This window comes from Saccostrea echinata, unplaced genomic scaffold, assembly GCF_033153115.1.
Source record: "Saccostrea echinata isolate AGI-Se365-2 ecotype Australia unplaced genomic scaffold, CSIRO_AGI_Sech_v1 ptg000012l, whole genome shotgun sequence".
NCBI lineage: Eukaryota > Metazoa > Mollusca > Bivalvia > Ostreida > Ostreidae > Saccostrea > Saccostrea echinata.
In genome coordinates this window covers 20,018,952-20,032,795 of record NW_026889761.1, presented here as the reverse complement: position 1 = coordinate 20,032,795, position 13,844 = coordinate 20,018,952, and the positions used below count along the sequence as shown (strand labels likewise).

The 13,844-nt window shown below is 31.5% G+C and overlaps 1 protein-coding gene across 1 annotated transcript; it reads left to right on the top strand.

The window, feature by feature from the left end:
* The first annotated feature begins 1,424 nt into the window (after positions 1-1,424).
* LOC133186086 (mitochondrial carrier homolog 2-like) lies at positions 1,425-12,121 on the top strand. The gene is made up of 12 exons (XM_061321367.1): positions 1,425-1,521; positions 2,101-2,188; positions 2,555-2,661; positions 5,191-5,271; positions 5,824-5,881; positions 6,540-6,591; positions 6,852-6,911; positions 8,223-8,316; positions 8,505-8,537; positions 8,918-8,985; positions 9,495-9,564; positions 10,912-12,121. Exons 1-12 carry the CDS (start codon positions 1,441-1,443, stop codon positions 10,972-10,974), a joined length of 855 nt encoding a protein of 284 aa, XP_061177351.1. The 5' UTR covers positions 1,425-1,440; the 3' UTR covers positions 10,975-12,121.
* The last annotated feature ends 1,723 nt before the right edge of the window (positions 12,122-13,844 follow it).

The following is a 13,844-nucleotide window of genomic DNA, read 5'->3' as shown; positions in this document are numbered from 1 at the left end:
TTTCACGTATTTCAATAATATTGAAGTTACTCTAAAGTTACTCTGAATTTAGTATTTAGAGTCTAAATACTAAATTCACAAATTGAATATGATTTTTATATATCTGAAGCTATAGGCATTCTGCACGCCTTGTTCACCCATCTCTTAATGATACTTTCACAAAATCTTTGTGACATAGTGCCATTGTGCACCTCCTATTTCACTTTTTGATCGGACACATAGTAGTATTTTGGATTTCCTATAGCAAAACATGGACTTTGCCCTTATAAGCATATGGGAGACGGGGGGTATCATTTTGTGAGCTCAGTGCTCACAGTACCTCTAGTTTTTAATAGTTACAATTTACACATTGTGTAAGCATATTTTACAATTAAATTGACTATTCGCAAGTACACGAATTACCCGTGAGCATTGACAAAATGGTTACATTTAAAATACTGAACTTTTCATTTCCGACATTTTTTAGTTTTCATTTCTGACATTTTAAAATTTCATCTCCGACATTTATCATAATTTATAGTACTTTTCTGGCAATGAAAACAGAATTGAAACTTCCCTTAATAAAATTTTTTAAAGAATAAATCCAGAACAATTCATTGATATGCAAAAAATAAGTCCTGCTTAGCTTTTAAAGAAGCTTGTGATGATTTTATCCAGGGGCACGTGTAAGCCTTCTAAATTTTTAATCACCTCGTTTTCAATCAAGATATTCAGTTTAAGTTTGAGATTAGATAAGTTAAGATGGAATTTATAAGACGTATAAGAAACTATATAGTCGAGGGAGGAAAGCAATCATCGTTGAGGGAATTCTGTTTTTCGGTGTGCACAGTCACAAAAATATAATTCAGTGGACATTAAATTTGGTGAACAAAAATTGCATGCTCATTTTACTCATGCAAAACGTTTTACTACACTTATAGCTGCAATAATGTAGCCCTCTCCGATTTTTTTTAATCTGATATTTTCAGGAGAGCCCCCCTCCCCCCCCCCCCCCCCCAAAAAAAAAAAATCGGAGAGGGCTACATTATTGCTAGACTTAATGCTGCATGTATTGTAATGTTTTTAATCGGAAAATGAGGCTTGAAATAAATGTAATATTCATATCCTGTTAAAATTCTATTTCTACCTGCTTGGTGGATTGCCAGAAAGGAACCCTCTAAAAATTCCAGAAATGTATATAAAAAAAAAAATAGATATCGGAAATGAAAATAAAAACTGATTCGGAAATAAAAACAAGAAATGTCGGAAATGCAATCCAAAATTCCGGAAGTTCTTTATTGTTATATGTATTTATAAATTAATGCATGTTGCATTTAAACAAAACATTAGAAAAGCTCACTTGAGCCTTCGGCTCAGGTGAGCTAAAAAAAAACTTGTAAATTTTGTCGGGTTCGGGATACAAAACCTTTTGGTTGTACCATCAACACAAAATTGAAAATAATGAGTTTTGTTCCGTCAGGCGTTAGTGTTGTTATAATAACAACTTTGCATCCGCTGGGTTATGCAAAAGTCTTAATACAGGTTGTTTCCTTTATTTTGATCATTGTTATTATGGGAAAATGCAAGAAGAAGTTCATATGCTTGATATTGTGAAATGAAAGTAGAAATTTGTGTCATATTCATTTCGAATTTTCTCAGTTTTTAAACTCTAAAGGTCATTTTTCATGTTTCACTTTGTTTAAACTTACTTGTGATAGTCATATATGTCAAGTACTATTTGTGCTCCTTTGCTTATTTTAGTTTTTATTCCTTCCATTAGCATGATCAGTGATAGTAAATGTGCTTTGTGATTCTTCTTACTTGTGATGGTCATACTTGTGCATTACAATTTATGCTGCTTTTTTTTTTATTTCATTCTCTTTTTTTGTTGTTGTTGTAATTGCTAGTATATGTGCTTATTTCCTATGGTTCAATCAAATTATGCTTTTTTTACTAACTATGTATATTTTTACCAAGTTTTATCTTTGTGTAAATTTGTTAAAGTCGGTTAACGAGCTATCACAGCTCATGTTATTCTGTTATACTGTATATACATGCCGACTATAAATAAAATTTACTTGACTTGAAATTTATTTGAAACATTTAATTTTCTTTTTTCAGTTAGGGAACGAACCAGTGCCTCCGTATCTCGCAAAGTCTCCATTCTGGCGGAAACCACAATATTACTATCCAAATGTCTTTCAATATAGTAGGTGCTCTTTATTATAAATTTATTTCTTGTTGAACCCAACTTTCCAGAAGGAAGATAAGAGATTCTTGATTATAAACTTCTTATCATCTGAATTAGTTCAGAACTGGGCTTATTCCAGTATCTCCAATTGCACTGAATGATATAAAGATGTAATTGATTGGGAAATCACACTTTCATGAAAACTTGTTAATCATATTTTGGTATATTAGGGTGGTGTGTGTGTTGGGGGGGGGGGGGGGTATGCAGAGATGTACATTATCCTTGCTTTAGGTGCCTGTGATAATAATTGCTTGAAAACTTTATGATGATAAATATGAAAAATATAAAGATTTAAATATTGAAAACAAATTTTGTTTGATTTAGTACGTCACATTAAAAGAAAAGATGGATTTTTGGGATTGTACAGAGGGCTTGTACCAAGAATTCTGGAAGGAATTGTCGGAAGTTATGTTACACAGAGTGTGACTGAGGTAAGAATTCTGGAGGGAATTGTTGAGAGTTATGTTACACAAAGTGTGACTGAGGTTAAAATTCTGGAGGGAATCATTGGGAGTTATGTTACACAGAGTGTTACTGAGGTAAGAATTTGGGAGGGAATCATTGGGAGTTATGTTACACAGAGTGTTACTGAGGTAAGAATTCAGGAGGGAATCATTGGGAGTTATGTTACACAGAGTTGGACTGAGGTAAGAATTTTGGAGGGAATCATTGGGAGTTATGTTACACAGAGTGAGACCGCATGAGGTAAGAATTCTGGAGGGAATTGTCGGGAGTTATGTCACACAGTGTGTGACTGAGTTAAGTATTCTAGGGGGAATTGTTTGGATCGAGTTATATTATACAGTGTGTGACTGAAGTAAGAAATCTACAGGGAATTATCGGGAGTTATGCATACATCTTAGTCTTGTCTTTTATGAAGTCAATGAACTGAAACAGCTTTGGTGAAGGCATTGCAGATTCAACTTTTCTAAAGAGAATAGATGAAGAGCACAAGGAACTAAGGAACTATAGTTAAAAAAAACAAGATGTGTTTGTGAAACACTGATGCCCTGTATGGCAAAATTATAGCAAAGGTTAAACTTTCTCAAATGCAAATCAAATATGTTGGTTCCCAAAGTAAGGTCTTGTTTCGAGGAATAAACTTGTGAATTATAAAAGCCCTAGCAGCAACCATTGAATAGATATGGAAAAGATTAAAGTTTTTCAAAAGTAAGTCAAACATCAAGGTCATGGTCAAATGGTCTAAATTAATGATGCCCAAGGAAAGGCCTTCTCACAAGAAATACACGTGAAATATGAAAGCTGTAGTACCAATTGTTCAAAAATTATGGCCAAGGTTAAAGTTTTTCAAAAGTAGGTCAAATTCCAAGGTCAAGGTCAATGGATTATAATTGTTGGTATCCAAAGGAAGGTCTTGTCACAAGGAATAGACATGTTAAATATGAAAGCCCTATAAGCACCAACTGTTCAAAAGTTATGGCCAAGGGTAAAGTTTTCCAAAAGTAGATCAAACTCCAAGGTCAAAGGGTCAAAGTTGTTGGTATCCAAATGAAGGTCTTGTCACAAGGATTAAACATGAGAAGTATGAAAGCTATAGCACCAATTTTTCAAAAGTTATGGCCAAAGTTAAAGTTTTGTAAAATTTTGCAAAATTTGGTCAAACGTCAAGGTCAAAAGGTCAAATATGATGGTACCCAAAGAAAGGTCTTGCAACAAGGAATACACATGTAAAATATGAAAGCCATAGCTCGAAGCAATCAAAGGTTATTGAGGCAATGTTAAAGTTTTTATGGACAGACAGACAGCTACACAGATGGACAGACAGGGCAAAAACTATTTACCCCCGAATCTTCTATATGGGGGCATAAAAATAACAGCTTATATTTGGAAGCTCCACAAGTCCAAAGGTGCTTGCCACATACTACACAGAAATTATATTTTTATTTGTGTTGTTTCAATTCCATAAGCATGGAAATTTTACTAGCTAAGTTCACTTTACGCATCAAATGGCCTTGAAGATAAACAGCTTTATTGACTAACACCCTATGTCCCATTTCAAACATCAATAAAATGTATAGAGACTTATTTGCTTTTATTTCCTGTAACAAAGTTTCTTCTTATAGTCCAGATATTGGAGAAAAAAAGACTTTGTGAAATTGCAGTGTTCTTCAATTTTATGGAAACAGGTGTATTTGAGTACTTTCAGCAAAGAATTAAAATTTGAGTGCCCTCCTAGATCCAATAAGATTAAACATGTTCTTTAATCTTCAGAAACAGTTATATCATTATATAATTGCACATTTTAGATTAGAGGTTGTGTTCCATACTAAATATTGAAATTTTTTTTTAACTTTTGGACATTTTTAAAGAAATTTTCAGGATATGGGAATAATGACACAATTCATGATGTCATATTGCATTGACTAGCCAGAAAATAATGTAAATTTTAATAGATATGCAGGCACCAAGGGTCCAAATGAAATTTAATGTATTGTCAACTAAAACTAAGCAGTTTTGATTTTTCAGAAAATTCATCCTAGGTGAATTTTGTTCTTAAACATGTTATTTTTCAAAACTATCATAGGTAATAGATTATGAGTATATTTTTTAATTATGATGCCTCAAGTACATTGTGTAGCATTTTAAATGGGAAGCTATTCATGAATTGAGATTTGGACAGATTTTACAATTGTAAAAATTATTTATGGCATATAAATTTCTTCAAGTGGATAAAAACTTTTGCTATGGAGGGTATATATTAATTCTATGACTCCCCACAGTGTCTGGTACTATATTTTCCATTTAATAAGTATATGAAGAAGAAGTATTTGTTAGCTATGGAGGGTATATATTAATTCTGTAGCTATAATATGTAGTTGGTACTGTATTTTCCATTTAAGTACTTGAAGAAGAAGTAACCTTTAGCTATTGTATATACATGTATATACCCTCAGTCTCACAGACTGTTATTGTAGATAGTACCATATTTTCTATTTAAGTACGTGAAGAAGAAGTATCCAATCGATGAAAATGAAGAAGGACCAGAAGTTGTTATATTTTTCAAACACTTTGCTCTGCAGGTAAGTATTGCAGATTTGCTGATCAGGTATACTTACTTCATTAACACTTTTTAGGGACCCAGGTTTAGGGTTCCTCCTACAATGTACATTTGAAAGAAATTTTTAATCTGGAAATTTTCAAGTTTCTAATACATGTAGAAATATTTTACATACACATGCATTAAAAATTTTAAGATATTAAATAATGATTTAGCCCAATTCATTGGAAATATGCTAAACATCCTAATTGTTTTGATAATTAATTGTGAAAATTAAAACCTGAGGCTCATTCATCCATTCTGTCAGTGCTTATTTTATGTCTTTATCAGAGACTTCATTGGTAAAGACTGGTTGGACATAATAACATGTCTATGCACTTTAGAAAATTTTCTGAATTTCTGCTTTGGAATTAAAGTTCCTCATTTTGAGTTTTTACATTTTTATTAAAAAACAATGAATATGTTGCATTAAAAAACTTTTTTTAAGTATTTGTTTCTAAAGGCTCTAAAGACTTTGTTCAAAAGAACATTTTTTTCTTTTTTGTCATATGGTATTTTTTTTTTTTTTTGACAGTCTTCTCAAGAAGTGGCTGCTAAAACTCTTGCAATTATTGCCAGCCAACCACTACAAGGTGTGTTGTTTTGTATCATTTGTTTTATAGCTGTAATTTCATTACTCTGTGTCAGATACTGTGATATTAAGACATCAGTTTTAAAAAATTCTTTGAATATTAATTATTTTGCAAATATACTATATACTGAAGTTACATGTATTTACTTTTGTCTTTAATTATTTTAATTAAGTCATCAATATTAAGGTCACAAATGTCAAAAACACAGTATTTTGATAATACTTTGGCATTTGTTATAAAAAATATATTTTAAATACCGGTTATCTTTTTCATTACATTTTCATCAGAGGAAAACTTCAAATTTATATGTTGAATAAAATAAATATTTTCATGCTGTAAAAATAACAACCTGAACATGAGATGTCAGATGCCCTGTACCATGTAATGTATTACAAGTTTAGAATACCATAAAAAAAATGTAATAAATAGAAAATTCAATGTTTTGTAGTTGGCTATTGAATAAATTTTACAGGTGAGATAGCATTTGTTTTTATATTTTCATGACTGCTCAGCACTCGTGAAAATATTAAAAGAAAAAAATCCTGTCCCACTTATAATGATATATTCCATATCAAACTAAAAAAACATTTAATATATCCTCTTCTTATTTCTAAATTCTAAACTTTATCATTATCTGTTCACCAAAATTCCTTTTCAGTGATTGCCCTTAGGACTATGGCACAGTTTGTGGGACAGGAGACTTTATACAGGTGATTAGAAATACATGTACTAGTAAAACATTTGTAGATGGTCAAGATCACATGTTTTCTTTACTACATTATTAAATGTTAGAAAATAAGATAATAATTATTATTTAAAATGATCTTAAATAGATTGGAATGTTTATTTGCATATTCAATTGAAATCTGTTTAAAAAGATTTAAGGTATTTGATGTGCTTGATTTAACATAGGATTTAAGTATATAGAATATACATGTACATGCAACACTTTTTTTCCCTTGTTTTTCAGAAATATATTTGTTTCTGTGATGGAAATTTATGAGAATGAAGGAATTCTAGGATTTTATGCGTAAGTTATATGCACTGAATATACTAACTAAAAGTATTATAAATATTATTTCAATATCCTGTAGTAAGCTTAATGTGACAGTAAAATAAATCTACCCTATATTGCTTATTTTGTCACTTAATACAATACAGTGAACACGCTTATTATGAAGTGCCAGCTAGGGATGGACGATTTTGCTTTGTTGTAAGTGTAATTCATTATATTCGTTAAGTTTACAGTATATTTTAAATCACTGGGAATGAAAATTACTTCGCTAAGGCCATAAAAAATTAATTAATAGTTTCTCAGGCCAAAAATTTCAAAATTCAATGCGGCAGGCAGGTTCTTTTTTTTTGGGGGGGGGGGGGGGGGAGCAGGTATTATACCTATTTTTTCATGTCAGTCATTCAACAAAATGATGATATCAACTGGTTCTTACTTTTTTTGTTCTCTTACGTTAATTATAATATGTATTCAACTTTAAATAATGTTATTCCAAACAAAGTTAATTCATAAAATACCGTATTAACAAGAAATGTATTGTTTATCTAATAAAAACGTCTATTAGCTTTTATGAAAAGGGCATTAACTCAATTTTCTTTTTCAACTTGGAAAAATTGAAAATTGAGTTATTTCCTTTTTCAATATATCAATAAAATTGATCAATGTGGCAGTGTTTGACCTGATGCGGCGGTGCCTGCGAAACTATCGATTAATTTTTTTTGTCCTAAGCATCAATTCATTATAAGCGTGTTTTACTGTATAATATATAATACAGTTTATTCAGTCAATATGACCTTAGGCAATACTGCCCATCAGTTTGATATACAGACAACATTTTTAATAAGCTTAAACTAATAATAGTAAAATAATGTTAATTATACTTGTCCTGACAATGCAATAAGAATGTACATGTAATATGAAACTTGAAAAGTTCCACAAAAACTATAATGATACACACATAGGCATTAAATATATGTAATGTAGTGTTTAAATTATACTTTCATGTAAAATACTCCATTCTTATTGGTTTTCCTCTGATGACAATTTCTACTTCTTGCAGTCTTTATACATGTATTTTTAATCACACAATATGTTATGAAAATCACATGATAGCAATATATGGGTGGATTCTGATGTTCATTAAAAACAAAGTGAATATCTAGTATACATGTATGATTTGAAGTCCAGAATACATGGTATAAAATAAATAAGTTTTATTACTGGACTATTACCAACTGATATGTGAAGTAGTAGTCTGAAAAATGCTTGTTAATGAAAAGATGGGACTAATGCAAAGAGCAAACTTAACCTAAATTCTTTTCTTTTCAGTGGCATTATTCCACGACTGATAGGGGATGCCCTAGCCATTGTGCTAATCAACTTGATTTCTGATTTTGTCAACAGATATTTCATAACAGAAAAGGTCAGGGATTTATTTATTTGTGATTCAATGTCAGTAATATATTTCCTGACAGTCAGAGAGGAATAAAAAAAAATAATTGAGAAGTATTTATATTTGTCAATTGACTTATGACTGGCTATTGTGTTGGTGTATTTTGCCATATTATGTATTTTTGTTTTTGACTAACTTACATACTATTTCCCTTCCAGGAATACAAAGCCTACACAGCAGCTGTCAGTAGTGTAAGTGTGACTGCTGATCCCAAGTCATGAAATTAACTTTTATTTCATGACTTGTTATGAAAACACAGAGTCTCAGATTTCAAATAGCATATTTCATTTAATATAAAGCATGTGATTTAGTGTCTAAATACATTGTATCAAACATTTGCTAAATGCTTTAGATACTTTTTTCTTATACTTGAATTAATAGCTTAAGTGTTGAAAAGTCACATTGGCTACAGGGACAGAGCATTTGTTACTGAACTTAATCACTGAAAATGGCAAATATTTTCAGCCTTGATACTGTTATCAATCAGATTTGTTTATTATCTTACAGCTTTACTAACATAAATAAAGTAAGATTTGCTTTATGTGTCAGGTTTCAATGTTTCTATTTTTAGCTTTTTGTGACCCAGTTTACATATCCATTTGAACTTGTGTCCAGGAACATGAGTGTTAAACCAGCAAGGTGAAATACTCTTAATTTTAAATGTAGGAATTATCTTAATATTCTACATCAAAGATATTATTTTTTATTCCTAAAATAACTTAAGTCTTGTAATATAATACAGTCAAATTTCATTATCTCAAACTTGATAGGACCGAGAAAACACTGAGAAATTATATCTGAGGATTCAAGATATCAAGGGTAAAATACTTAATGAATAAGTGGTTGGGACTTCCAAGTCAGTTTAACATATCCATGGTATTTGAGATATCAGTGTTCGAGTTAAAAAAGTTCAACTGTAATTATATTGGGTTTTTTTTTTAAAGAAATTTGGTGACTTTTCCTCTTTATTTTTATTTTTAATTTTGCAATTGTGCATACAGTGTATATAATATTTAACAGGATATCATTTCTATGGGCTTTTTTTCTTTTGCAAGTGTTTAGAATGTCATTGTGAGAGACTCGCATCAGTGTGAGTTTTATTTGGTACTTATATTCTTACCACTGTACTGTGGTCTCTCCTTGCACAGGTTACTGGCAGCTCAGAATATGCCTGACTACACAGACTGGTTAGATTGTTGGAGAATGCTGAAACAAAATGTAAGTTATTGTGTGGCCTGCTTCTTAGGTATCCCACAAAGAATATAAGCCAAAAGTATTGATAATCCATAAGCAGGTCTGGTCTGTGGATTATCTGTTTGTCAGAAATGGATGCTGCTTGGAAAAATAGCATTGTAATACATTACATCTTTTCAAATACAGTCAAACCTCATTATCTTGAACTCGATGGAACCAAGAAAACCTTCGAGATATCCGATCATTCAAGATATCAAGTGTAAAATACTTAAAAAACAGGAAGTCTGTGAGCGAACGCTCACTAGTAATACCCCCGCTCTGATGTGAGTATACATTCTCACGTTGACATTGAATTCATACAAAAATGAATCCCACCATTTGACATTCCTAAATAAAGATTGTGCTAAAATTTCAACCATGTGCGCTGAGTAGTTGCAGAGAAAACTGCGACAGAAATTTGGTAAGGACAGACACAGGGATAAACAGGAAGTTGACATCAGATTTGAACAAAAATAAATCCCACCACATGGCATATCTAAACAAAGTTCAAGCTTCTGCGCTGAGTAGTTGCAGAGAAAACTGCGACGGAAATTTGGTATGGACAGATGCACGGATAAACAGGAAGTTGATATCGGATTCAAACAGAAATGAATCCCTATATATGGCATGCCCAAACAAGGATTATGCTACAATTTCAAGCATCTGCGCTGAGTAGCTGCTGAGAAAACTGTGATGAAAATGTGGTACGGACAGACGCACGGATAAACAGGAAATTGACATCAGGTTCAAACAAAAATGAATCCTACCATATGGCATGCCTAAACAAAGAGTGTGCTAAAATTTCAATTATCTATGGTGAGTAGTTGCTGAGAAAACTGCGACAAAAATTTGTTACGAACAGACTCACAGACAGACACACAAGGGTAAAACAATATACCCCGCTTTCCTTCAGAGCGGGGGTATAATAAGTGGTTGGGACCAAATCACTTCGACATATCCATGGTATTCGATATATCAGTGTTTGAGATACCAAAGTTCAACTGTATATTGTACATGTATTTCAAATTTATTCACATACATACATGTACTTTTCAAGTACGTAGTACATTGTATTTCTGTTTGAATGGAATCATAAAAGTTTAATATGCAAAATTAAAATTCTCCTTTCAAGTAGGGTTGTAAAAAATTCCAAGCCTTAAAAATTACTTGTTTTACAGAAAATTAAGTAAATTACCTGTAAATTTGAATAAAAAATATCTGTTGATGTGTGACTATAAATGTGTATGGATATTTAAACAGTAAAAAATTTGAACCGCCAGTGTTGGTGAACAAAGAATAGTTTTATAATTTGATTGATTATTGTGATTTCAGGGTGACTTGCATCGTGGATCAAAGATGTTTCTGCGGGCTGCAAAGAAGGCAACATTAGAGTGATAAATTTGTGATAGTGAGGCATCATCAGGATACGTTTTACTTCCTGTAGACAAAATCTGATTGGGCTTGGCTGAGTGTGAATGAGCATCAACAATTTGTTGAGCAACTTTTTATGTCAATATTTTTATTTTTAATTTGCTTGTTCATTATGGATATGTGGTATTATAATTTTATAAGTTGTCTGATATACAATACAAACTTTTTTTCCTGATCAGTAGAAATGTTTATCACGACTTTCTTACATTTTATTCTGTACTATAAGGAAGGTTTTAAATATTAAACGTTTTAATTGTCTTAATGAATAGGTTTTAAGATTGTTAATCTTTTTGTCATTTACATTATTTTACTTAGTACCATTTCTATTTATATTGCATTCACATGTACCCGCCTACTTACTTACATTTTAAAGATTGACAAGCATATAGAAAACAGATGAACTTGAAAAGAAAGTTTACGCAAACGTCTGGTTTTGTTGAGTTTACCATTTGTAAAGTCAAATTTCATATTTTCTCTAGAAATCATAATAGGCCAAATTGAACCAAAACCTGCCAGCAAAACATCCTCAGATGAAGGGGATTCAAGTTTTGTTCAAACACAAAACCTTTGTCCCAAAAGGGAGATAATGAAGAGTAGTAATATTATTTGAAAATCTTCATAAGAACACATTAATGGCCCTTCAAAGAAAACTTGCATTGTATTGTTCAGGTTTGTTCAACTTCATATGGCTCCAAACATTATGGTGGGGCCATATTGGGTTCCAATATTTTTAATGGAAACAAGGAAATATGAGAAATCTGATGAAAAATGTTACTATATATTATTAGTATTCTCCCCATGTAAATTCATATTTTTTTCAAAACAAGACTCTGAGGCTATGGTGGGGCCACAGTAAGGAATCAAGGTTTTAATCTTGGAATAGGAAAAAATGTACTGCATGTGCTTTTATTAGTAGGAACAAGCTCCAATTTGAAATTTAGGTGGGCTTTGTGGCCCCTGACATGGTCCTCCTGTAATTTGTGGGGTGGATAGTGTATTTATAACATTGTCGTAGATTTATTTAAAGTGAGCATTCTGAATGACTAGGTAGATATAAAAATTTTAGTGGCAGGGAAATGTTGTGCCTTTCACAATAAAGATATTTACAAAAGTTTGATTTTAAATTATTTTTTCACCGTTAGAATGGTAGTGTTTACACAGTAGATTCTTAGCTTTAGACAGAATATGAAACAAATTAACTTGATGTGATATGTTTGCATAACCAGAAATCTTGGACAAGACATATTTACTCATACATGTGCTATGAAGATCAGTTGTGGTTCTTCTGGAGGGACTTTGGCATGATAGTGTACTGAGTTTACACCATCAATGTACAAATTTTTCGGATTGTCGGATTATTTATCTTAACATATGTACATTTAATTACAACAGCTGGATAATCAGTGTTTTGCTCATATTTTAAAAGTTGATCTTGCTGCAATCATGGCTGTCTTGCAGGCAGATTTATTTACCAAGGTCATGCAGCTGAGTCGGTATAGCATATAAACCCAGTTTCAAATTCAGATCTGCCACTTCATCTATCTTCATGTTAGTGTCATTGCAGTCTAATGGAGTTGACTGTCATGAAAACTTTCCAAGGTGAGCTGGGGATGTTGTCCTTGATGGCAAAAGCATTTAAAATGATATGGTCTGTAACTCTTCATATCTTTCAATATAAAAAAAAAATATTCTTGGCAAAAAATATCCTTTTCTTTGTTTTGCAATATTGATTATGAAAATTAAGCCTTGTATCTCACAAGGGAAAAGGCATTAATGCAATTTGGCTGGAAAACATTGGCTTTGTATGGAAGTAAAACAATACATGGGACTGTGCACAAAAATACATTCAGGTGTGACTAGGATTATAAATAGGTGTCACGTGAAACAAAAATGTGGCTGGCAATTATTATTGACTGATTAACTTATTCATAAAAATGGTGTTGATTGGATATTTCAAGTCTTAATTTCAATAATAAAGTTTGGAAAGTTTTGTATATCAATTTATATCCATACATATAATACTATATAAATTATATACCTGGTACTATAGTATATAGGTCCCTGCCTCACGTTGAAATGGGTGGAAAAAAAATTAACAACCCTTAAGTTAAACCATTTTTTTTAACTGAAGCCATTTAGGGTTAGAGGGGAAAACATTTTAGCTCACCTGATTTGAAAGCTTCTTCAGAACCATGAGAGGGCCATGATTTCAACCAAACTTGCCACAAAGCATCCTTGGGTAAAAAGGGATTCATGTTTGTTGAATTGAAGAGCTACCTTTTCTTTTAAAGAGAAATAATAAAATATTCACAAAACGCCCAAATTCAGTTGTGTTGCAGACTTTGAAAAAACGACCACTAGATTTCATTCCTAATAATGAAGAAAACATTTTCTGTGTGTAATCTCAGTTGAAAAGAATATTTGGATGAAAGATATTGATAAACATTGATCGAAATTCTACCCTGCATACAATATAATACAAATCAGATTTAACATAAATCACTGCATCGATCCTCACAGTGTCAAGGTTTTGTGATTTCGGAACTGAGCACAAAACCTTGACATAATGTGAGGATGAAATCACTGTAACATTCAAAAAAAAAAAAAGATAATTATTTAGTCCTAGAAAACAATTCATAGCATTCTGAAATCGTGAAAAATTAAATAATTGGCATCATTGATAACTTTGAATTATTTGCATGTATTAAAGGAAGACAGATGTGATAACGTAGGTCACCAAAAAAAAAAATAAATAAATAAAATTTTAAATTCTGTAGACTATGCTGGATTTTAATTTTCTAATTTGTTGTATTTGAAGAAGACACTCTGAACAT

Bases quoted from the DNA above. Each gene is read 5' to 3' on its own strand.
- LOC133186086 (XM_061321367.1), top strand. From the start codon at position 1,441: ATGAGTTTTGTTCCGTCAGGCGTTAGTGTTGTTATAATAACAACTTTG. The intron at 2,662-5,190 runs GTAAGAATTCTG...TTTCTATTTAAG, and splicing joins TTACACAGAGTGTGACTGAG to TACGTGAAGAAGAAGTATCC. The intron at 8,986-9,494 runs GTGAAATACTCT...CTCCTTGCACAG, and splicing joins ATGAGTGTTAAACCAGCAAG to GTTACTGGCAGCTCAGAATA.